The following is a 25,421-nucleotide window of genomic DNA, read 5'->3' as shown; positions in this document are numbered from 1 at the left end:
TGACCTGCGACCCCTCCTGAATATAACTCCTAGACAAGAAATCGCGGAGGGAGGTGCGTGGTATGCACAAGCGGTTACTCCTAAACAAATACCCGTCTAAAATCAAGTACTCACCGCTAGAGGTGTACACGAGTCGAGCCGAGCCGGGCTTTGCCCAGTTCCCAGTTCGTGTTCGACTCAGATTGTTTGAGTCTCGGCTTATGCTCGGCTCGGCTCGGCCTTCGAGCTCGGAACAGCAGCTCGTGCTCGGCTCGGCCGAGTTCGAGCAGAGTTCGAGCCGAGTTTTCGAGTCGGTGCGGCCGTGCAAGGTGCTGCGGGTCGAGCGTATTTTGGGGTTCCAAATCACACGATTTTAACAACATTGCCCTAGACATATATTGGGGTTGCAGATTAGGTAATTTGTCCCCAAAACATTTTATAATCACTTTGAGGAATCTAAATGAAAGGAAGATGAAAGAGTATTGGATAGAGAGAGAGACCTCGGTTTGTGAATGGACATGGGATTTATGAGTGCCATTGAGTAGCTTCATCTCAGTCGTAAGAATTTGCAAGAATAGAAAGTCCCATGCATAAGATTTTTCCGGACTAGAAAAATTGTTGAAACACCCTAGATGTTGAAATACTCAACTATTTCTTCGTGATACTTTACGACACCCTGCACTGACCATGTAAAGACAAAATCCTGACTCTTTCCCATAGAGGTATTTTTCTTTCCCATAGAGCAGGGAGATTGGACGGCCATGCGTCGGTGTGGCCGTGCGGGTAAGGGAGGATGATGGAGAGAGTAGAGAGAGAGGGAGGAAGGTCAGCTTCGCTGGACTAAGAGAGGGAGGAAGAGAGGGTTAGGGTCTAGGGTTCGTGTGGGCGCCAGGCGGGATGTTTTTTGAAAACGGGTAGGGTAAGGTTTTTTTTTTTTTGAAGGGTGTCTATACCCTATACCGAGTCGAGCCGAGTTCAAGTAGTATTCGAGTCGAGTCAAGCTGGGGCAAGATCGAACTCGGCTTGAACTTGTTTCGAGCTCCAAAAATCAACTCGACTCGGTTCGAACTCAGCTTCGATCTGAGTCGAGCGAGCTACCAAGCTAACTCTTCTCATGTACACTTTACTCATTGCTAGCTCCTGACGAACTCTCTAACAACGACGCGTACACAATTCCAAAATCTGGACACTCAGAATAATCTTCTTTGATGCGCTTGAGGTCCGTGACTTGGACACTCATGAAATTGAGTAACGCGACTTGACGACTCAACGCGTCGGTAGGCTTATTCTCTACACCGGCCTTGTGCTTAAGCACAAAAGTATACTCTTGAAGGAATTGAACCCACTTGGAGTGCCTAGGGTTTAATTTCTTCTGAGAGCTCAGATATCTCAAGGCCTCGTGATCTGAGAATAAGACGAATTCTTGCGGCAATAGGTAATGATGCCAATGGCGCAATGATTACACTACCACATAGAACTCTTTGTTATAGGTGGAATATTTTTGCTTCGCTTCATTCAGTTTCTCACTAAAAAAGGCGACTGGGTGCCCTTCTTGACTAAGTACTCCTCCTATGTCGACTCCTGACGCGTCACATGCGACTTCAAAAGCTTTTGAAAAATTTGAAAGTTGCGTGACTGGAGCTTCGGTCATCTTAACCTTCATCTCCTTGAAGGCCTTCGAGGCTGCCTTTGTCCATTGAAAGTTTCCTTTTTATTTTATTTTATTTTTATGCAATCCGTGATGGAAGCCATAATGGAACTGAAACCTCGAATGAACCGCCTATAGAAGGTGGCTAGGCCGTGAAAGTTGCGCACCTCATAAATATTACGGGCTTCAGGCCAATTGATGATGGCCTTGACCTTCTCGGGATCCATCGATACGCTCTCAGTTAACACAATAAAACCTAAGAAGATAACACTACTAGACAAGAATGCACACTTCTTTAGGTTGGCGTACAATTTCTCGGCTCTAAGGATCCTACAAACTTGCCTCAAATGGTTGAGGTGTTGTTCCTTAGTCATGCTATAAATCAAGATATCATCGACGTATACGATCAGGAATTTCCGCATGAAGGGCCTCAACACTTGAGTCATCACACACATGAAGGTGCTTGGGGCGTTCGTTAACCCAAAAGGCATAACTAACCACTCGTATAGCCCATCCTTCATCTTGAAGGCCGTCTTCCATTCATCACTAAGGCGTACATGGATGTGGTGATAACCACTTTTGAGGTCAATTTTTGAGAAGATAGTAGCATTGACCATCATATCCAACATGTCATCAAGACGCGGTATGAGAAATCGATACTTGACTGTGATTTTGTTGATGGCCCTACTATCAACACATCCTCCATGTGTCATCGTTCTTAGGTGTAAGAAGGGCGGGCACAACACACGGGCTCATGCTTTCTCGAATGAAACCCTTCTCTAGGAGTTCGTCAATCTATCTCTTCAACTCAGCGTGCTCCTTTGGGTTCATTCTATGATGTGCGAGGTTTGGTAAAGTCGCCACAAGGATTAAATCAATGGCATGATGTATATCCCTCATAGGGGGAAGCTCATCCGGTAGATCATCAGGAAAGACATCACGAAACTCATACACTACCTAAATGGCCTCAGTCGGTAACATTACACTAGCCTTTGGTACACTCTCCCTAGCCACAAGAGCGTATACGATCGAGTCCGCCTCCGTTTCTTGCTTAAAGTCCTTGGCATTTAGAATATGGAGTGGTTTGGACTTAAGACTTCGACTTCTTCAATTATTTCGAGCAGCTCGTACTACTCTGTGTGGTGGATTCCTTTCCAGTCGCGTTCTTGGGTGGCAGTGGATTTAGCTTGACCTTTTTGCCCTCGAACCAGAATGTACACACATTCGAACGACCAAATATGGTAACATCCCTGTCATAGAGCCACGGTCTACCCAGAATGATATGGCCAACATCCATGGGAACAACATCACACCAAAGTGTGTCTTTATATGATCCAAATTGAATAGGAACATGACGATGGTGTGAGACTGGAATGGACGTTTCATCTACCCAGGAGATTCTATAGGGTTGAGGATGGGCTTCCAGCTTTAGGCCTTAACGGCTCACAGTGTTAGTCGATATCGCGTTGGCACAACTACCACTATCCATAATCATTTTACAGCTCTTTTCCTTACACTTTGCATAAGTATAGAAGATCTTGTTGCGGCGCCAATCATCAGTATTCTTGGCTTGAGCAAAGGCGCAACGCATAACTGCGAGGGTCGCAGACTTTTGCGCTCCCTGGTCCTCATCACTAGGGGTTTCTACTGACTCATATTCTTCTTCCTCACTGTCACTCTCTAGGGGCACTAATTCTACTTGCCCATCATTAAGGAATACCTTAGTGCCCTCTCTCATGCCGCACTGTGGGCAAAGTGACCAAACCTCTGACACTTAAAACACCTAGTTGCCCCACTCTCACGCGAGCTAGACCCAGCAATTTCTTTACCCTTATCATCCTTGGGCCTGGGCTGAAAACTTTTGGAAGGTTTGTTTTGGTACCCAGTGTTAGGTTTAGCCTCAAAGGGGTTGGTCTTAGCACTGGAATTTCGAAAGTCAAACCGCCTTCCTACAGATGCTTTGAGGTATTGCTCAACGTCTAATGCTACTTGATACAACTATTCAATAGTGTCTATGTCTTTGGCGAACAATTCTCTCCTAATGTCAGGACGGAGGCCCGTTTTAAAACGAGCAAGGGTGAGTACGGGGTCCTCATCAACCTCGCAACGGGTCAAGTACTCTTCGAACTTCTCAATATATTCAACAACACTCATGAAACCCTGTCGAAGAGACTGCCATTCCTCAATCAGCCGTAAGTGATAAGAGAAAGGGTGGTACTTTTCCTTTAGTGTTTCTTTCATTCTTCCCCAATGGACTATTGGGAGTTCTCTCGCTCTTTCTTTCTTTCTTTCACTCTACTGTTGTTCAAAACCTCTTTGCTTAGCCCACAAGCTTCATCTTGGCGAATCGAACTCGACGAGCATCCGACTTGTCATACCACTTAAAATAGTGGTTCATATCTGCCAGCCTATCTAAAAAGGCTTTAGGGTCCAAGTGGCCATCAAACGTAAGGGCGTCTACTCTAACTCTCTTGAGGAGTTGCGTATCTGGTTCATATTGGTCATGATTCCCTCGCGGTGTGGGTGCATAGGTGCGCGCCCATGACCAATTCCTTGGCCACCTTCATTCCTTGGTCTAACTTCTTGACCACCTACCTGAGATTGGACATCCTCCCCAATGGTGGGGTTTGCTCCGAGGGAGGTCTCTAGTTGGGTAACGTGTTCATTAAATTGGTCAAGGAGTTGGTCCATACGTTGTTCCAAGCGCTTATTCAAAGACTCAACCTGTTGGGCCAATTTGTTCATTGATTCTTGTAGTTGCTCCATGTTTAGTGTAGGGTGCAAACCAAAACCACAACCCGTACGTGTGGGCATACAACTACTACTTAACCTAAGGAACTTCTACTACGACTATATGCGTTTAAATGAGACTAAATGATCGTATGAGACTTTATATGGGGAAAACCACACAACGTCACTACAACTCAGTAATATAGCTATTAAAATAAAGGGATAACAGAAAATTCCAGCAATGTGAGTTGCTAACTTTCTGTTAACAGAAATTTCAGCAACTTATATCAGGATTTATGGATCTTTAAATAGCTATATGTGATGAGACTTGATGTATGATGGACATAAACAAACTAAACCCTAAGCATGTGATGTATTCCCCTATAAGAACCCTAAGCTCTGATACCAAATTTGATGCAAGACATGGAAATTAAATATGACATGCGAGCTTCCAGGCTTTAGATCACACTAGTTCAGAAACAATTACACAAAATTCCACATCCCACACAAAAGTTCAAACACTCAATCAAGGGGAGGTTTATGCGGGTCCAGGCCTACACATGCTAGGGTCGGACGAATCAAAATTATAGACCAAACAAGAATCAAAGGAGGGTAAATTCATCCACATATGCACAAAAATAATTCCCCCTAATCCAAGGGATTCAGAAATTTCAATTCGGGGAACCCTAAGGTTGAAGAAAGGGCTAGATTCTGGAAATCTGCTGTAGAGAGAAAAACGGCTACAACTATTGATGGATTTGCAGATGGAATGCTTGTAGGAGAAGTGAAATATGGATGGAAGAAGGTGGGGGCGAATCGGGATAGGTGTGGCTTCGCACCACGGTAGTCAGCCCTTCGAGGAAGGGAGGGTTTCGTACCCAATTGAATATCCACAACTCAGAAATTTAGAGGAGCAGAAAAACGCAGCAATTTTATTAATCTTCATTCTATTCAAAAGATTACAAGGGGTGCCTATTTATAATAAAACCATATACCCCAAAACTCTGCACAACCTATTACTTGGTGATGAAGTAATAAAAAATAACAAAAAGCAATCTAAACCGTCGATGACACTCTTAATAACAATAATAAACAAAACATAAAATACGAGATTAATTAGACTAGTGGGTCACGATTATGAGAACCTATGGTGGGCCTTACATGGCTATCGGGTCCACTCTAACGAACGAAAACGCAGTCCTCTAACTAGGAGGCCCTCCTTGGACATCGTCATCGATCCAGATCGATGGTGGGGCCCTCCTTCTTGCGTACGTGCATAAGGGTGTGTGATGTCCCCATCATTGTTAGTATAGATGTATGTTAGAAATCTAGAAAATAAACAATAAGCATGAAAATCAATTATTTGTCTAAGTATCCAAAATTAAAGATTATAAAGTAAAACATAACAAGTTTTTCCTGAGTCATTTCTAGGAATGTTAGAACATACAAACACATAAACATGTTGAAACAGGACAATTTCAAATCATAGTTCTAAATCTCGGTAACTTGACTTGAAAATTGACCAAGTCGACTTAACTCGATAGGGTTTCAAGCCGAGTCGCTAATTTGAAACTCGGTTGTAAGCTCGACTCCACTTCGACTTGGTGTGACTCATTAGGTTAACTTGTTGATTCGGTCAGCTGGCCTAACTCAATATGACTCAAAGAAAGTCACTCGCTTGAGGGATTTATTTATTTATTTATTTATTATTATTATTTTTGTGTTTTGAAAAGGTAAGGAGGTTCCAAACCCAATACCTGTTGTAGATGAAGCAATGTCTCTAATCAAGAAGCCAAGCACCTTGGGTTTTCATCTCCTTCCATTATTTTTGTATTTTTCATACCTATTTAAAATATTAATTTAATTATTAAATATCGAGTCAAGTAAAGACTAGTCCAATTCTTCAAGTCAACCTCCCCCGGGTGGACAAGTTGAGCTTTTGAGTTTTTAAACTATGCTTCATACCTATTTAAAATATTAATTTAATTATTAAATATCGAGTCAAGTAAAGACAAGTCCAATTCTTCAAGTCAACCTCCCCCAGCTAGACAAGTTGAGCTTTTGAGTTTTAAACTATGCTTCAAAGTGTTGTGTTCTTGTTAGATAGCCTAGAGTAGGGTCGAAAGTCAGGCGGGTTGGGTCGGGTTGGTGCTCAACCCTAGCCCAACCCAAGGTTCTTGTACCTCGACCCTAACTTAACCCAACCCAACCTCGGGCTTGGAATTCTCAACCCAAGCCCAACCCAAGCGGGCTCAGTGGGGTTGGTCGAGTTGATCGGGTGGATACATGATAACATTTTCATTATTACATGAGTCTATTGTATTTCAATACACGTCTTATTTCTTGTATCTATAGTTTTATTAATTTTATAAGTAGTTATTTATAGTACAAGACTTTATTTTTTTCTAAACAAACAAGCTAAAATATAAGACAACTATTTCCTTAAAAGTTATGCTGTGTAGCATGCAATCTATTTGGGAGAGAAAAATCTGGCATATCTTATTAGCTTAAGTTATCGGAAATGATGTGGACCAATGAGACCCAACGACACTGGAATTTGCTATGCCTTCTTCAACACAAACGATCCACACTCAATTATAATTTATTAGTAATTTATATATTGATCGGGTTTGGGTTGGGTCGGGCAACCCAAGACCTCAACCCGAGCCCGACCCAAGTTTTATCGGGTTGGTGTTTGTATAGCCCAAGCGTGAGATCGAACTCGATACATCCTGCCCGAGCCCAACCCAATGTCAGGTTGGTCATGGGTCAGTTGGGTTGAACCGCCCAACTTTCAGCCCTAGCTTAGAGTTGTGCCTAGATATGCCTCCACAAGTTTACATAAGGGCTTGATTGGGTGACACCCAAAAATCATTTTAATGAATCTTTGGCAGGTAGGTGATTGGTGGTGTCAGTATTGGTCACGATTTCTACCAATGGTTTAGGTTGCTTCCACGACTGTGGCCACTTGTTTATCTGACGGGGCTGATTTGTGAGATATGGTCCTTTCAAGTGATGGTGCTTCATGTGGACGGTTTGGATTCCACACACATGTGACCAAGGTGTCCCGTATCCGTTACGATATAGTCGTATGGGCCGATACGTAACGGTAACGGCTGACACCGTTACACGATACGAGGTCGAAACGGATACCCCCCCGATTTTGTGACCGTAACGGCCGTTACAGGCCATAACGGCCATTACGTCCTCCTAACGACTGTTACGGGCTAAAGAAAATAAGGTAAAAAAAATAGGGAAAAAAAATCATACCTTTTTTTTTTCTTCTTCTTCTTCTTCTTCTCGGCCTGCGGCTGCGGCTGCGGGCCTCCTCCTCCTCCTCCTCCTCCTCTCTCTCTCTTTTCGGTTTCCCTATCTCTCCCTTCTTTTTCATTTCGCATCGGAAAAAGAAAATCGGAAGGGGATTTGGCTGGTGTACCACACACCAGCTATATAGCTGCTGTAGATACGTGTCATGCTAAGACGAACGCTGACACTCCTCGAGCTCCGAGTTGTACGAACGGCTCAAAGGAGATCAAAGTTACATGGGCTCCACAGTGATGTATTTATTATATCTACACCGTTAATCTATTTCTAGATATCATTTTAGAGCATTATCCAAAAAATGAATCATATCCTAAGATCGTCTAGACCACAACAAAAATAGCAGCAGAGATAGTAATTTTCACCGTTAAACAATTCGTAGCCCCACCATAACGTTTATTTTCCATCCAATTTGTTAATAAGGTCAAAAAGACTTGAATGAAGAGGAAAAATAAATTTCATGTTGATCCAAAACTTCTATGATCCCAAAAAAGGTTTCAATGGTAGACGTTCAATCCCCCACTACTTTTTGCAGTGTGGTCCACTTGATAATTAAATCTGTATTATTTTTCATGTCAAGCCTTAAGACGAGCTCGTCAAATGAATGAACGGTTTAGATATAACACATACCTCATGATCAGACCCACAGGACTTGCTGACGTCAAATAAATGGACTGCGTACGAGTTACGCAGCACGTCCCAAAAGTTAATAAAATGTACACGTGCCACGTGGGCCCCACCATGATGTATGTATTTTATCCATGCCGTCCATCCATTTTGCCACATCATTTTAGGTTATGATTCAAAAAATTAGTAAGATCCAAATCTCAGGTGGACCACAGCATAGGAAACAGTGGTTATGGAATGCTCACCATTAAAAATTTCTTAGCGTCCACGTAAATGTTTATTTTCCATCTAACCTATTAATAGGGTCACACTGACGTGGATGAAGGGAAAACACACATGTCAGCTTGATCTAAAACTTTTGTAGCCCCGATAAATTTTTAATGGTGGTCGTTTAATTATTGTTGTTTCTTATTGTGCGGTCCACTTGAGCTTTGGATTTGCCTCATTTTTGGGCTCATGCCCTAAATTATTTGGCAAAATGGATGGATGGTGTGGATATAACACATTCATCACGAGTGGGGTCCCAAAAACTTTGACACTCGTGTGCTACACTTCACAATCCGAGTCTACCTAATTCGGACCCTTAAAAAATTGTACATGAGACATGTATTAACTTAAAATTTACAATTAAATTATGGACTGTAATTGCTAACTCAAAATGCCAAAATCAAATTGTTTGAATAGTTTTAACTGTTAATTTGTGGATGCTTATTTTTTAAAATAGGGCCTTTTGATTGTATTTTTTTTTATGATTCACTATCCAATAAATGTCCACCAATTCACAAGTGGGATAATGCAAATAAATTACATGAATTTGAGGCTGATTTGGGGCATGGATTGGTCCTCCAAGTCAGCCCCAAATTGGCAACGCGATCTACGTGAATTTAATTTCATTTTTTAAAAGAACTATTGAGAGAAATGATATCAAATTGTTAAGTATATAAATTAGATATTTAGAAAATTAAATATATGTTTTGTAGTCAAATTCAGGTTATCTGATTCATAAATTCATCAGACAGTCCGATACAACTTCTCACTAAAGAGTGGACTGTTACACCACCATAAACATGTTTCAATTTATAAATGAATGCATATTTGGAATGCTTAGAATATTTCAGATTTAATCCATATTTTTTCATATTTTTTTGGCCAAAAAAAAAATTTTGCGCCATTACGGGCCGTTACGCCCCCGTATCCGTATCAGTTTGGGAAGTCACCGTTACGCCAACCGATACCGATACGGGACACCTTGCATGTGACACATTCGCACATGTGAGGGAGGTGGTAGTCACCACTGCCCACAAATGTTTTTTTTTTTTTTTTGCCCAAAGCATGTCAGCAATGCTGGTGCAAATGAAACCAGTTCATTTTCAAGGGTCACCAAATCATGCCCTAAGGGCCTTTTTGATTTTCCAAATCCTATGTAAATGCCCTGTGAATAAGTAATTATTACTTTTCCACCCTGTTTGAAAATGCTTGTATTTTTGTTTCAAAAACTGGTCCAAAAGGACTGGTTTAAATTTGTGGGCCCCACCGCAATATATATGATGTATCTGTGCCATCCATCCATTTTAGCGTAACATTTTGAGGCTTGGGCCAAAAAATGAGGCAGATCCAACACTCAAGTAGCCCACACCAAAGGAAACAGTGGCCCCAAGAAGTTTTTAAAGGTAGGTGTTCGATTCCCTAAATCCTGTGGTGTGGTCCACTTGAGCTTTGGATCTGCCTCATCTTTTGGGTCATGCCCTAAATTCAGCTGGGATAATGGATGGACGGTGTGGATAAGCCACATATATCACAGTGGGGCCCGCATATATTTGACAGTGTCCTCAGTTTTAGCGCTAAAAAAGTAAGCATCAAATCAAGCATTGGTAACAATGCCGTAATTACTGAAGGAAATAATTATTATGCATTTGCAATGTATTTACTGAGGGTTTGGAAAATCAAACACACAGTAAGCGTTTCTTGTTATGCATGCTGTCTGTCCCAGGTACAGTTTGTAGTATCAGTTGTTGACATTTGTTTAGGTTGGAGCATTGTTTGTTATCCTAATTGTAATGGCCTTGACTGAAGTTCATCAAATTCTGCACAGTCCATTTAACTCTGGTAGCAGTTGGATTTTGAATTTTGATTAATGTATTCACATTGGTTTCATGTTGCAGGTCTTCATGTTCAGCAGCACAGGAGATAACCACAGAACAGCTTGAGGATCTGCTCCCTCCTACTGGTATGGTTGGCTTCAGTGGACCTTGTCTTTTGTTTATGCCATTGAGCAACCTGTGTGAATGCGCACGCGCAGGCGTGTGTGATACTCAGGGAAGTCAAGGGCTTGCTCTTGAGCTTGATCATGTGTTTGTTTCATGGACCAGTCTCCAAGAATTTTTGGTGGCAGTTGGCTAGGCAAGGGGACGAAGAGGAGGTTTTCTGGTTTTAGAAATGAAAAAAAAAAAACACCCATAATATCCATTGAGACTCAATGTGTGACTGAAAAGGAAATTCATGGCACACTGGACAACATATCACACCATGAGATCCTGGCCAGTCATTAGGAATGGACCATGTGTGAACTTGCCCTTGCCCAAAAATCAAAGAGTCCACTCATCAGGTGACGTATGTGAGAAAAAAATGGACTGTTAGAAAGAAGAGAATTATATTCAAGAACATGCATGTGTGGCCCACCTTTTTAGTGACCTGGATCCTGCTCATGTATGCCACATTGGCACATGCTGTGAATCACCTTTTCAATCTCTCCTTGTGCAAAATTGCCTCAGCTTATCTTACATCTAAAACAGGGGAAATAGGCCCTTGAAAGGATGAGGACTATAAGAGTGGAGGCATAAATGGGCTGGCTGCTCTGGGCTTGGGCCGATTCTTGTGTAAAGGGCTAACCTGAATTCCAGGCCCAACTAATACATTTGATACTGTTGGGAATGGGGTATGTGAGTCATGAAATCATTTAGAGGGCTGCTGTTTGGCGTACTTTTGTCTTGTTTTTAGGGGAGCAAACTCCTTCGTTGATGTTCTTGCAAAAGTATTTTAGCCAGGTCTTGTAATTGGAGACAGTTATCTTAATGGGTATCTGACTTTCTTTATTCCCTTCTCTCTGAATTAAAACTCTTTTGTTGCAGATAGAAAAAGGAGTATATGAGTAGTTTCCTTGACTCTGGAACACCTGGGCTTGGCCTTGCTAGTTGATCGGGCTTGGTTCAGGTCCTTTCTCGTGGGATGGTCCTAGACAAGCCCTAGCTCAGTCTGTCCTGATTCAGTTGAACTCATATGTGAGAGTGTATCACAAATGATATATTCAGTGCATTTAAAATGGTATCTCAGTCATATAGGGTAATGCGGTCACATTTTCATCAACATTCAACACATTTTCCTTCGTTTCTGATAATTTACGGAATTCTTAATTAAAAAGAAAAAAAAAGAAAAAAAAAAAAAGGAACATCTGAAGGATTCTAGGAATGTTCCGCAATACATAGAAGCCCATTTTCCCACACCTTTTACTAAATTGCCGGGTGTCTCATTTGCTCCTTGACCATTCAGAGTGGTTTGCCAGTCACGATCTCCAAGCATATATGTTGTGGTGCATGTCACAATACATAGAGCCTATTTTCCCACACCTGTTTCAAAAACCGCCTGGTACCCATTTCAATCTTGGTTTCCCACATCTGTTTCCTGTGTATTTGCTGAACAGGAACAGTCCCGCTGTGGTCCTCTTCCTCCACCATGGTCTATTTCTGATTATGCTAGCCTCTTATGCACGTTATGGAGAGGGGTTCCAGTTCTGATATATACCTGAAAATATATCATTTCAATAGAATAACAATCCCAAAACTAACGAGTATAATATTCTTAGGTTTTATTAACTGTGAATTTTCTTTTGTTTGAATGCTCCCACAATGCATGACAGAGTTATGCCTGTCATAATTCCATCATCACAAATGTTCTTTTGGTTGATGACACATCATCCTGTCAGAAGCTGTTATAGGGACTTTCGTATTAGATTCAATCTTGTCATTACCGAGCTATGTTGGGACCATAATTCTAAAGTGCAATGTGAAATATAAACAATGTTTGTTAATAATAAAACAAACACAGCACCACAGAATTCAAAATGCTTGAAATTTCTTGAATTTAGAACATTTCCTTGGTCTGCATTACCTTTGGGGTGTGCTTGGATGCAGCGTTGAATTGAAGTGCAATTATGATCCCAATAAAGTGGAAATAACTAAATTGTAGTTCCATAGCAATCTACATATTGGTTTAGACTCCAAATTGGAAGATGTTATTTTCAAGTTGGAACTTTGAAGGAATGTAATCGCATTTTGAGGGGCACCTCGTCCTTACAAATGCATAGATCAGTGTTCACAAATCAATTCAATTGTGCATCCAAATGCAGCCTTAGTGTAGTAGAGAGAATTTGGTTTTAAAAATTGTATTCTTCACAATGCTTAAACTTTGCATTTGTTTTCCTTGTGCACGTGCATGTGACAGGTCGTTCGAAGAGAAGCAAGACCAAGGAGGAAACTGATGCCGTTGAAGCAGCAGAGGGCCTTGACACGCTTGCCAACCTTGCTATTCTTGGTGAGGGTGAGGCTCTCCCTCCTTCAGCCCAACCCACCACAAAGCACCCTCGCCATCGTCCTGGTTGTACATGCATTGTCTGCATCCAGCCCCCAAGCGGCAAGGGCCCCAAGCACAAGCAAACATGCACTTGCAACGTCTGCCTGACAGTCAAGCGTCGCTTCCGCACTCTCATGCTGCGGCGCGAGAAACGCCAGTCGGAAAAGGAAGCTGAGAGGAAGAAGCAGCAGTTTCAGTCAACTGAAAAACCAGAGCAAGAGGATGAGCTGGCAGGAAACAAAAGCAATGGCAGTCCAAGCCAGAAAACTGCTGCAAATGGAGACGACGAGGATCCCAATAGATGGAAGTCATCTTGTTCTCCTTTCAAAGGACGGATCGATCTGAACATCCAGCCTGAGCGTGAGGAAGAGCCATCACCAGTGTCAGATTCCGGAGGCATGATGCAGTTGCTCCGAGATGCCACCGAGCAGTGTCTCAAGCAGCAGAGGTTGGGGACTCCTGTTGGGAATGGGGAGCCAGTCATCAATCAGGTAGAGCCAAGCAGTGGCACTGGAGGAGAAAGGCCCAGCGTTGGGCCCCACAACAGTGGCCATCCTGATGCTGACAAGGACCGTCCAGTCTCTATATCAATGACTGTGTCAGCCTCAACGTCAGCAACAGGCTAGAGGAACTCCAATGTACATGCCATGTCAGCTCGTCGGCCAAGCAAGGACGGGCCTCTTGTGTACAGCTCACATCAGCAGCATCCATTCAGCTTCATCTGCCAGCACGGCAAGCGGCCTTCCCTTGTTTATGTACATCAAAGAGGCATGACTGGATTAGGGTCGGAGACTGGGGGAATGACACTAAATAGCTGGTGGAACTGGAATATGGTGGAGCCCTCTCTCCACAGTGCATGTTGCAGGCTGAAAAATCAATGGGGGGTGCCATTTAGTTGCCTGTAGTATGACAGACGGTTCAGAAGGCAGATCAATCAGATGAGCATGGCCATTGAATCAGCAGGGCCTTCAAAGCAACAGTGGAATACAAATGGCCACCTTCTAGATTCACAGTGGAAAGTTGCGTGATCATCCAGTAAGCTTGGATTTTGAATTCTCAGACAGCCATGGTAACAGTCCCCCAGATGGATGGTCCTGATTGATACATTCCTCTGCCATGTTTACGGTGTGCAGAGGGCTGTGCTATACATCTCTTATATTCCTGTTCCACCACCTCTGCCTCATCCATCTCCCAGCGGTCAAGCCCTCAACCTGATTTTCTTTCTCAGCCAGGGTCTCACTGTAGGATAGAAGGCAGGGATTGAAGCTATAATTTTTGGATGCTGATCTTGCTGCCTTACTAGTTCTTGAAGCAGCTGAGGATGTATTATTTTACTTGCATTGTTTTCATCAGTAAAAGAAGTTGAAAGATGTTCCATTCGTGTGCATCCACATTGGTATATGCAGATTATGGTTCTGATGGCTCGAAAAAGAAGAAATGCAAGAGTGGCAGTGGAAATTGAATTGAAATCGGGCGGGAAGACAAGGGCATGAGCATGGCGTCCGCTATGATTTGGTGGTTTGTGGGGCCCATTTCCTACTTGAGGTGGGGCATGTTTTGGCTGGTGACCCTAACACTAGCCGGTGTCAAAGCTTTGTAGGCCCTACCATGATGTATGTGTTTTATCCACACCATCCATCCATTTTTTCAGCTCATTTTAGGGCCACACCACAGAAAACAGTGTGGATAATGACATCCACCGTTGAAACATTCCTAGGGCCCACACTATGTTCATTTGTCATCCAACCTTTTCACAAGGTCACACCAATCTGGATGAAAGGGAAAACACAAATATCAGCTTGATCCAAACCTTCCATGACCCCCAAGAAGTTTTCATTGGTAAGTGTTCAGTCCCACTGTTTCATGTGGTGTGATCCACTTGAGCTTTGGATTAGCCTCATTTTTTTATATTTTTTTTTTGGGCTCATGCCCTAAAATGAGATGGCAAATTGGATGGTCCGCTTGAATAAAACGCATACATCATGGTGGGGCCCGTAGAGCTATGACACCAGCTAGCTGGCTAGTGTTTCGGGTCAGCAGCCAGCCAAACCGCGCCCCTTGCTGAGGTGTGGGCATATTTTGTGGGTCCCATGCCTTGGCAACAGGAGATGTTCCTGCCAATCATATCCGTGACACTGATACCATGTAATGTGAGTCTTAGAAATGTTTGTGTTGGGATTAGTGTTTCGTAATGCTGGGGAGATGATGCAGTGTAGCTGGAAGAAACGGATTATGGTAGGGCCATTCTTCTCCGTACACGTGGAAGGGTGATGTCCAAATTCGACCGTCTATAACAGGGCCCTAACGGTTTATATTTCAAAAGTCAAACCGATGCATCTCATCTGTGGCCATTAAAGTGATAGTGTAAAACAAATACAGTGAATGGTCAAATATGCAGTGGGATGAATAGTATCGAAAGTAACGGATACGATCGTCTCTTGGGTTTTATTCTTACATTGAAAGCCATACATCTTGGTGCCAGTATATAGGCGGACCGGATCCATGCTTCACTCTCTCACGTGTACCGTGGAACCCAGTCCCGTATCATCTCCCGTTTCTGAAGCAGCTGAACAGAGAAACTCGTAAATCTGAACAGTCCGCTCTTAACGGTGAGTCCACCTTCCCTAACGATTTATGGACCCCATTGACCCCTGCATCAGATCGTGGTTACGCTGATAATCAATTGGTTTTGATAGGATGGGCCCTGTCCCATGAGGAGCCTGCTTCAAATGTTATGGCACGTGTTAGAGATCCAGACCATCGATTAGGCAGTGTGGCCCTGGAACATCCTATGTGCCAAAAATCAGTGTGTTTTTACTCATCTAGAGATCCAGACCATCAATTAGGCGTCGTGGCCCTGGAACCCCTACCTGATGAATGATGAATGGTCCAGATCTGTGACACGTGTGCTGTGCAACGGTTAATTGTCTGTGTTTTCTCTGACCATCCATCTTCGTACTCAAATCTATTTGTTAGGCTTGTCCAAACCATTCTGTTTCTGTATGTATTCACATCCATCATGTGGCCTACCTGATGATCCGCTCCGTTCTCGCACGTGCAAGAGTATAGATGGGAGCTTGCGAGTCACGTGTGCTAGGAAAATGAACATGAGAAGAACTTTGATACTCGGGCAGACGGATGATACACGGGCACTCAGAAATTGTACACGTGGCATATGTTTAACTCAAAAGTAAACGTTCCAAATATTTGGCACACATTCGATGTTGTTCGAAAACAATAAATTGTACTGAAATGATGCCTTAAGTGGTCGGATTAGGTGATATGTAATGGACGGTCAGCACAAAATAAATAATCCACATTTCAATTCAAGAAACAGTTTCATAATTCCGAAATTAAAATTATTCAGAGGCCGGTTCCACGCTTGTAGTATAGCTGATTCTACGATATTATGTGTGGGGCCCACAGTGATGTGTGTATAACATCCACTCCGTCCATCAGTTGCACCCTTTCAAGTTCATCCAGGGCCTTAAAATAAGGCCGAACCAGAACTCATCTGGCCCACCATGTGAAATCATGCGTAAAACCTTTAAATTCACGTGGACGTGTCGACCAGTGTTATGGAATGGCCATATTTTTTGGTCGTCCAAGTCATTCTGGTGGGATACATCTGATGATGAATGGATTGGATGACATATGCAAAATAAGGTGGGCCCACACACGATCTGGAAATTTTTAATTGCAGACCTCCCCATCATAACCGTTCCCTGTGTTGTAATCTACCGTCTTTTGGATTGACCTGACTTTCGGGATACGGGGTGAGCTTCAAAATGGCCGGACTAGATATGGGCCATACCTCACAGTGGGCCCTACACAGTGCTAGTAGAATAAGCTACTCTACAAGCACGTGTAGAGGAACCGGCCTCATCTACTCTTGGATATTTCAATTTGAGTCATGCGCATACACGTGCACAAGTAGAAGAGCCTGCGTATGATCCGTCGCCTGAGTATCAAACCCTCCTTGTTTCTGTGTAGTGCCACGTAGCTAGTCTTCCTTGCTACCACGTAGCCAGTTTCTGTGCAGTCCGTCGCCGGCGAAAGTGCGGAGATCCTCTCAGCTGACTTTTACGGAGTTGTCTCTTACTATAGCTTCCATCCAATCGTCCAACTAACATCCCTTTCCCATGTCCATTTCCGATATCACCCCAATGTATGAAGTGAAATGACTAAAATGCCACGGATTCCGTGGATTAAGTAGCACGGTACACCTGGTACACAGATCAAAGGAGGAATGATAACAAACGTTTGATTTGTGTTGTGCCCACCGTGATGTATGAGTGGAATCCAAACCGTCTATTGGGATGCGTTAAGCATAGATCCAACAATCCATTTGGGGAATGGAAGATCCACCATAGAGACCTCGAGATGTAGTGCGGGTCCACCTGTTGGGTATATGCCATCAACCCAGTCACCAGGTATGTCCCACCTGAGTTTTGGATCTAGTGTACGGCGTGGATTATACATACACATCGTGGGTGGGCCCCACATGGATCGAATGTATGGGATCATTCAAGATCATAGACCGTTCACCAGGTGGCTCTAGAATGGACGGTCCACAGATGAAAACTCACGCCGATCCTGAGCTTTGAATCAGCAAGGTACAAATGACAACTAAAAGACGAAATAGTAAAAATTAAACGGTCATTTTCAACCGTCGGAGGAGCATTGGTGATCCAATGTGGGACCCACCCCAATGACGGTCCAGATGTCGCATCGTAGAGAACTACACTGGACAAGACAAACCAACGTAGGCAATGGCCTTTTCGTAATTCCGCTCACCCCTCCCAGCCCTTGCGCCGGCGAACAAACGGTTCTATTTTGCCGCCGAGTTTCTGCGTCAACGCTCCCATGTTAATAGAGAATGATTGACAAAATGGTGGTGACTCTTCAACCGTGGACAAGGTATAGTTTTTTAGCAATCTAGACCGTCCACACCAATGTATCATCTGTGGATGAAGCATAAACCATAAAATTTACTGATAAAATAATAATCATCTGATTTTTTCATTCAAATTTGGACCGCTTATTATTTTATAACCATCCATTTGATAGATATCAATTGAATGGTTAGAATTAGTTGATCAGTGTAAATTTAGATATATCAAATATTCGACCTTCAATTTAGATGGTCATGATTTCTGAAAATGAGTGCCAAATGTTAGGAGGATGAGTCACCACCATTTAAAATATCTTAGTGGTGCATCCATCTGTTGCTAATGATTCATCTCAACCCCCACGCACTTTCAAAACCTCTCCCAGTATCTCTCCATCTCCATTTGAACTCTCTCTCTCTCTCTCTCTCTCTCTCTCTCTCTCTATCTAATCCCAACCTCTGTTTTTATCTTTCTGAAAGCTCTCCATTTGGACTCTCTCTTTCTCTCTCTCTCATTCAAATCCCATCCTCTGTTTTCCTTTCTTCTCTCAAGAAACAATGAAAAATGAAGCTCAAGATCCACCGTTCAAACCTCTCCGATCGAAATCACGCGACGTCAGCTCCCGATTCCTCTCCCCAACTTCCCCATCGTCCACCGAGAGCGGAATCTCTTCTCCGATCCATGCCCTCTCTCCGATCCGCCGGAAAGCCAGTGGGATCCCCTCTGATTCCCGTCGTCATCGCAGCGTCGAAGAGGCAGGCCTAGTCAGAGGCCTATGGCCATCCTCGACTTCATCTAAGAAATCGAACACTCTCGCCGATCATCTCGGAAATGATAGATTGATTGATTTCATCGAACGGAAGAATGGCGACCGATCCTCATCGAAGACACTTCAGTTCTTTGGCAGGCAAAAGAGCTGCTCTGAATTCAACCGGTTCGAGAATGAAAAGGAGGGATCGAAGGAGAACCGCCCGGCCGGCGGGTCGATGAGATACACCGGAAAATTCAAATTCCCGGGAAAGAAATCCACTTCTTCCGCCTCTTTCACTCCCGGGAGGATCTCCGTCGTTGAGAATGCCCTTGAACGCCGCAGGAAATCCGACTCGTTTGCTGATTTCCCAAGCTCAGAATCTGATATCTCTGCAACAACAGACATCAGCTCTGCGTCGATGGGAAGAACACGAAAAGCGGGCATTGAAGTCCCGTCGAGATTCTTGCAAGATCCATCTATAACTCGGACGCCGCGCAGGGGACCTGATTCGAGCAATCCAACGGTGGAGAATTCACCGAATCTGAGCTACTGGATGTCGAAGAATGCCATAAAAAGGTCGAATTCTCTTACAGCGTATTCGTCTGCAACCACGCAGTGGGCCCTGTCTCCGGGCCGGACAGCATCACCACCAATGTCGGCGGAGATGGGAAAGCCAACGCCGTCGTTTTCGAGCCTCCGTCCGCCGACCTCGCCTTCAAAATCGAAGGGCGTGGGGAATTTGATTAGTCTGGGATTGGAGTTGTTCAAGGGAAAGAAATCTTCTTCTTCTTCTTCTTCTTCTTCTCCATCGTCGTTGTCGTCAGCTGTGGCGGGTTTCGAGGCCGTTGAGAGCGTTCATCAGCTGCGGATGCTTCATAATCGACTGCTTCAATGGAAGTTTGCGAATGCAAGAGCTGATGCTGTGAATCAGAGCAGGGCAGCCCAATCAGAGGTAATATAGATGATGATCAAAGCCGTCCATATTGTGGGCCCCACCATTATCATCCACTGAACATGTATTAACAATCTGGGGAGGATTTGTATGGTCCTGATGCATCTGTCTGTACAAATGGGACTCATGGTTCCGCGATCCATTGAAGGATTGTACATCACCAATAGTTCAGGCGAGGAGAAGAATACAGGAATGATCTACCTCAAAAGACCTGAGATTGGATGACGAGGATCTTCGGATCGGGAAGAGTTTTAGATACTATAAGATCACTGGTCTGGATCAACAAACCATGACCCACTTGCACGGGATAGTTTTATTAAGAAAGTGTTCACATCCTATACATTTGGAACCTACAATCCCTCTGAATCAGATGGTTTAACCATGCGGTCAATGAAGCTTGAGCAATTACCATTTTTAGGGACCATGTAATCGTTTATGATTTGGACGGTCTGGTCGGTGTGATTTTTAGTCCATGGCCCACCTAAGGTTTGGTCCATTTAACGTGTGGATCTAATCCATTTTTGCCATGTCTGTAGTTTTCCAAGGGGAGAATGGTAACTAGGCATGGTAATGGGTTTTAACTAATTCATTGCAATTAAATGGGCTGGGTCAGTTGGGCCTGGGCTCAAAGAACTTATGGGGGTTCGGGTCAGGCAATAGGGTAATGGGTGATGGGTTGGGTTTGGGCCAGGCCAGAGTTCTTAGCCTGTTTTATAAGTACGGAATTCAATGCATACCGTTGCAAATGTCTCAGGGGTCACAAAATTTTTGGATCAAGCTAATATTTATGTTTTCCCTTCATTCAGGTCCGTTTGATCTTATGAATAGGTTGGATGGTAAATAAACATCACGGTGTGCCCTAAGAAGGTTTCAACAGTGGGTGTCATTGTCACCACGGCTTCCTGTGGTGTGGTCCACTTGAGCCTTAGATCTACCTCCATTTTCGGCTCAAGCCTTAAAATGACCTGTTATAATGGATGGACAGTGCGGATAAAACACATACATCATGGTGGGCACCACAGAGCCCCTGACAGGACCGTCCATCTCTAGCTAGGTCCTGGTGGGTGTAGGGCCATGCCCAAAAATCAAAGAGAGTAGTAGACCGTTGTAGCCATCTCATAAGTGATCTGCAAAAGGAACGGTTAAAGCATTGGTCCGCACCAAGCCACTAAAATTTTCCAGAACCGGATGGTCAGAGTCATCCGATCACTGCGATTTTTGGTCCATAGCTCCTCCACACTGTACCCCACCAGATCAACAGTCCCGATCACCACATGCTTCACACGTGTGGCACAGAAAACATTTTAATCTTGCTCCTCCAAACAAATGAAAACATATGGTTTGTTGATTTTGCAGAGTAGCTTGGTGAATGCATGGAGCACTCTTTCTCAACTGCAGTCTTCTGTGGTGCAAAAGCGCATACAACTTGAGAAAGAGAAGCTAGAGCTGAAGCTGAACAGAGTACTCAAGTCACAGGTCAGCATCTGGGACATCAAAACCATAGCGTAAAGGGTTTAATTACATTAATTAGCTGCTCATCCATGTACTAGTGATTAGTACAAACCATAGTTCAAAAACCCGAATTCAACTTGACTCGACATCTAATGATTGCAAATTGTAAATATTGTGACTTGGGTTTTTTTTTTTTGGGTGCAGATTAAGTCATTGGAAGCTTGGGCAGATATGGAAAGGCAGCATATCTCAGCAGTTTCAACTACTAAGGATTGCATACATTCAGTTGTCTGCAGAGTCCCTCTAATTGAGGGTGCGAAGGTATGGCAGGAATGCTTCAAATGAAAATTGAGAAAAGCTATGGTGATTTGAGATGGGAGATTTTTAAGAGGTGGTGAAGTGGGTCATTGGAGCTCATCAAATCTAGACCGTAAGTCACGGTTTTTGAATCATCATGTAGACGTGTGGTTCGCCTGATGAGTGTTACTGGGCTGATTTTTTTGGCCCAAGTCATGTCCATTGCAGTCTTGCATATGTATGCCATGTTCAAATGTTGACCACAGATCTCCTCTTCACCCTCTCCTCATTCAAATCACGCATAGCACTTCTCAAGCAACAAAGAAAATAAAAATGAAAATCAGTATTACGCCATGCATTAGTTGACATCAAAGAGCTTGCAGGCCGATTCTCAGCCAACTTCCATGGAACTTCGCCATGCAGCAGATCTCACAGCATCCATCAATACAATGATCAGTGATTTCACTCCCATGGTAGGCTTTCTAGATCTCTTTTCGCTTCATGGGGTGTCATGCTCATGTTTACTTCAGTTTTTTCGACAGAAGTTGAAAAACGGTACTATAGTTAGAAGTACTAGAATGAATTCCAAGCAGATCTGGACTTGTGTCCTTGTTCTGACTTCATTTCGAGGTTTTAAACCTTGGTTTTGCCTGGTTCTTTCATCTTTGACGGCACATATGAACCACTTTGTCATAACCACAAGTGAGAAAAGAAAGGGAAACCCACATATTGTGGGTTTTGTATGTTCGTTGCGACAAACATGAAGGGTGTTGTTTCTGCCTGAAATACAAAACTGCTTGCGAAATATGGTATATCCAAGTGGACAGCTAAAAATGACACTTAGGCATGATTTTTTGGGTATATTTTCAGTCTAATATATGTAGTTTTTGTAGATTTTAATCCATGAAATGAAATGTTTAACAGGCTACAAGGACAGTTCCATTACTTTCTGAGCTAGCAGAGGTAGTGACAAGAGAGAGGGCTTTATTGGAGGAATGCTTTGAATTGCTAGGTGTAGTTGCCAATCTAGAGGTATGAATAGACACCCCTTCTACTATTTCCAACTTTATAAGAATAGAAATGCATCAGCAAATTTAGATACTAAGGGTTCATAGCTCAATTGAGCATCACATCTTTAATATCATCGCTCTTCTTTTTGGGAGATTACTGGGTGCTTGTGCATCATGGCAGGAATGTTCTAATGCAACCACTCCATACAAGTGGGGCCTGTCGTTTTGGTGATGCTAACTGTTAATTCGATGGACCCGCTAACCGTCATAGATAAGAAATAGTTCAACTTTGGCCTTTTTTCTAGACTGTTGGTTGCATTTAGTGATAAACCTTCTGTTAGTAGGCCACTAATGGATGGGTGATAATCTTTTAATTTTAGAGATTCCAGCAATCCCCCTTGACTGTAGGGAGCATTAGATAAAAGGTTTGGACTTCAGATAAATGAACTATGAGCCCATCTCTATGTTCCAGTTGCATCAGAACAATGTCTATGTGTGGTAAAACAGCAGAATTTTCATACATTATCTCCTCCGTTGAAAATGATTGGAAGGAATCTAGCAATAATTTTTAAATACAAACTTCCAATTCTCATTTTGAAACACATGTTAAGATTCCCGCCCTCTGCTATTGGATGGCGAGAGATATGAGCACAGACTCTTGGTGTAGACTGTGCTTTCACAATCTTTTCCCTTATAACATGTATTTGAAAGTAACTCAATGAATATAGATATGATCTTAATTTTCTCTATTGGTTTCGCTTGGGCAGCTAAAAGAGAGGAGCTTAAAGTGCCATATCATTCAGTTGAAAACACATCAGCCACAGCAACAGCAACAAGCACAACTACAGAGCACGGTTTAATTGAAAAGAAATACCTCTTGCAAAGAGAGCTCATTTAGGTAAAAGATAGAAGCAGGGATTGTTGAAGAGCTTCTTTTCCTTGTGGTTAATAAAGTATGTGCAGCTCAGATAGTGTAAATAAAAGTTGTAGAAGTGTAAAAAAAACAAGCGTTTGTTATAGAAATGTCCTTACAATCAAAATGAGGCTCGGCTTGAATTGAATCTCAAATAGCAAAATCTTGAAAATAAAAATGGTTACTTGAAATTTTAAGACGGCGGGATCAAATCACAAATAGTTTGATCTAAGGTCTATAATTAGAAAATATATCAACATTCAAGACCCAAAAATTTGGAAAGCATCCTTGGGTTTTTCAGTTTGTAAAAGTGGGGCCAGTGTTTCAGTAAGATGCATGCTGTTTGATTGGACTCCTCTGAACTGAACCATTCCCAAAATTTTTCCAGACTGAAAGATCTGGCTGTCCAATCGGTTGAATATGGACTTCTATTCATTTATTTTCTTAATTAAGTCAAATTATCAGGGTTGTCTCATTGGGGAGATTGTTTGGACATGGTTCATCCATGGTGGCTGTAGATTGCACTAAATCAACAATCTGGATCACCAAATCATGAGCCCCACTGGCTCACAGACTCGATGAGGATGCCCTCTAAGTATGCCTCATGCTGTCAGAAACTTTCCAAACAGCATAAGATGTGTGATAAAGAGATCTAGGTTCAGGTAGGAAATTCTACAATAATAGCAATAGAATTACAAATACAAACTTTCCAAAAAGCAAAAGATGTTTGATAAAGAGATCTGGATCCAGGTAAGAAATTCTACAATAATAGCAATAGAATTACAAATACAACAATGCTATCCATCATTTTATCCTTCGTACGCATCTTTGAAAAAGAGTTGGAGTTGGGTCTTGGCATTGTGATTGTCCCACTCCAACTCATTCCACCACTTCCGGCTTCCACGAATCTCTTTGAGAGGGAGCGTTAGGCTGCTAAGTGAGATGGGAAGCTGATGCGGGACAATTAATCACTTGCTCTAAAAGCTCGAACTGATAGAGAGAGTGTTAGGCTGCTAAGTGAGATGGGAAGCTGATGCGGGACAATTAACCACTTGCTCTAAAAGCTCAAACTGATAGAGCATGACGAATTAATCCCTTTATCTCATAGCTAAGCCCCAAATCTATGGGTTAGGTCCTCAACCGAACCATCTTTATGGGCCCCAAATTCATAGGTTCTACCCTCTCGTAGGCCCCAAATTCATAGGTTCCGCTTCATACGAGCCACTTGCCTCACATGGCCCCCAAATCCATGGTTTTGTGGGCTGCCCACCCGATTGTGCCCTTGCATCCCGCAGGCTACTCTACTTGAGCCCGGTGTAAAAATGCCCCCACATTAGAAGCTTCTTCAGCTTTGAACAATTCCATATCTTGATAGTGCGTAGGAAATTGCAAATCAAGATGCTCCAACAACTGCTCTTCAACTTTGGTAGTTGATAGAATTCCAACCTCTTTAACCTTGGGAGCATGATGGAACTATTACTAGTTTCACCCTTCTCCCCCCCTCCCAATGCTATCTCCTCCATCACCTTGCATCCTTCAACTAGAAGTTCTTCAAGCTTCTGTAGTTGATGCAACAGCAAAAGGGAGAATAGATCCTTCAAATTAATACATGCTTCGACATGCAATACCTTTAGATTTACAAGTGTCATGAAGCATGAATCCATTGCATAGATCCCTCAAATTGGGAAGTTCGGATAGGACCAATTTCTCTACAGAGGGTAAAGAGTTCTCTTTTGCCATTATCATGCATTCCATCCCATTGCATACAGCCCTCAAATTAGGATACTTCAAATACATTAATCTAGACCGTTCATTAAGCCCAGCTAAAATGTCATGGGCCAGCATACAAACATAACACCCATCTAACCCACAAGCACTATTTAATCAATGGCCTTTCATATGGACGGTCAAGATCATTTACAAGAAAAAAGCTTCAATCATATGGGCCATGATTGATTGCTTATGATTCCAAGGAATCACTTTTGTTAGACAATCGTAAGCATCCATCCTTGGATTGGAAAAAGGTAAGGGTATAGGAAAAAATCCAAATCAAGGATGGATTGGATCATCCAATCAGTGAGTTTTGATAACACATGAATTGTGTTTTAGAGTTACTGGACGGTTCAGATCAATCGATTGGACTGTCCAAATAAACGGATGACAAATATTATTCTGAAAATGGATGGGTGCTCCGTGATACATGTGGCAAGTGCCTACGTGATG

General features: G+C 42.9%; 2 protein-coding genes across 5 annotated transcripts in view; both read left to right on the top strand.

Annotated features, from left to right (window-relative positions):
- The window catches only part of LOC131236254 (B3 domain-containing protein Os07g0563300-like), a 46,068-nt gene extending 31,750 nt beyond the window's left edge, over positions 1–14,318 (top strand). For all 3 annotated transcript variants that reach the window (XM_058233461.1, XM_058233520.1, XM_058233407.1), the window contains 2 exons: positions 10,468–10,532; positions 12,803–14,318. In XM_058233461.1, the coding sequence (XP_058089444.1) occupies positions 10,468–10,532; positions 12,803–13,557 (820 nt within the window). In that variant the 3' untranslated portion in view covers positions 13,558–14,318. The remainder of the gene's footprint in view (positions 1–10,467; positions 10,533–12,802) is intronic.
- A 3,812-nt stretch (positions 14,319–18,130) lies between these two features.
- Positions 18,131–23,292, top strand: LOC131236108 (QWRF motif-containing protein 3). Of its 2 annotated transcripts, XM_058233275.1 has the most exons (6): positions 18,132–19,526; positions 20,883–21,002; positions 21,183–21,299; positions 21,659–21,748; positions 22,200–22,307; positions 23,053–23,292. In XM_058233275.1, the coding sequence occupies exons 1-6, from the start codon at positions 18,381–18,383 to the stop codon at positions 23,143–23,145; spliced, it is 1,674 nt and encodes a 557-aa protein (XP_058089258.1). In that variant the 5' UTR covers positions 18,132–18,380; the 3' UTR covers positions 23,146–23,292. The 2 variants fall into 2 exon arrangements, with proteins under 2 accessions (XP_058089305.1, XP_058089258.1); XM_058233322.1 differs by lacking the exon at positions 21,659–21,748 and having other exon boundaries at positions 18,131–19,526.
- The last annotated feature ends 2,129 nt before the right edge of the window (positions 23,293–25,421 follow it).

Source organism: Magnolia sinica, chromosome 1, assembly GCF_029962835.1.
Source record: "Magnolia sinica isolate HGM2019 chromosome 1, MsV1, whole genome shotgun sequence".
In the NCBI taxonomy this organism is placed as follows: domain Eukaryota; kingdom Viridiplantae; phylum Streptophyta; class Magnoliopsida; order Magnoliales; family Magnoliaceae; genus Magnolia; species Magnolia sinica.
This window is presented reverse-complemented; position numbering and strand designations above follow the sequence as displayed.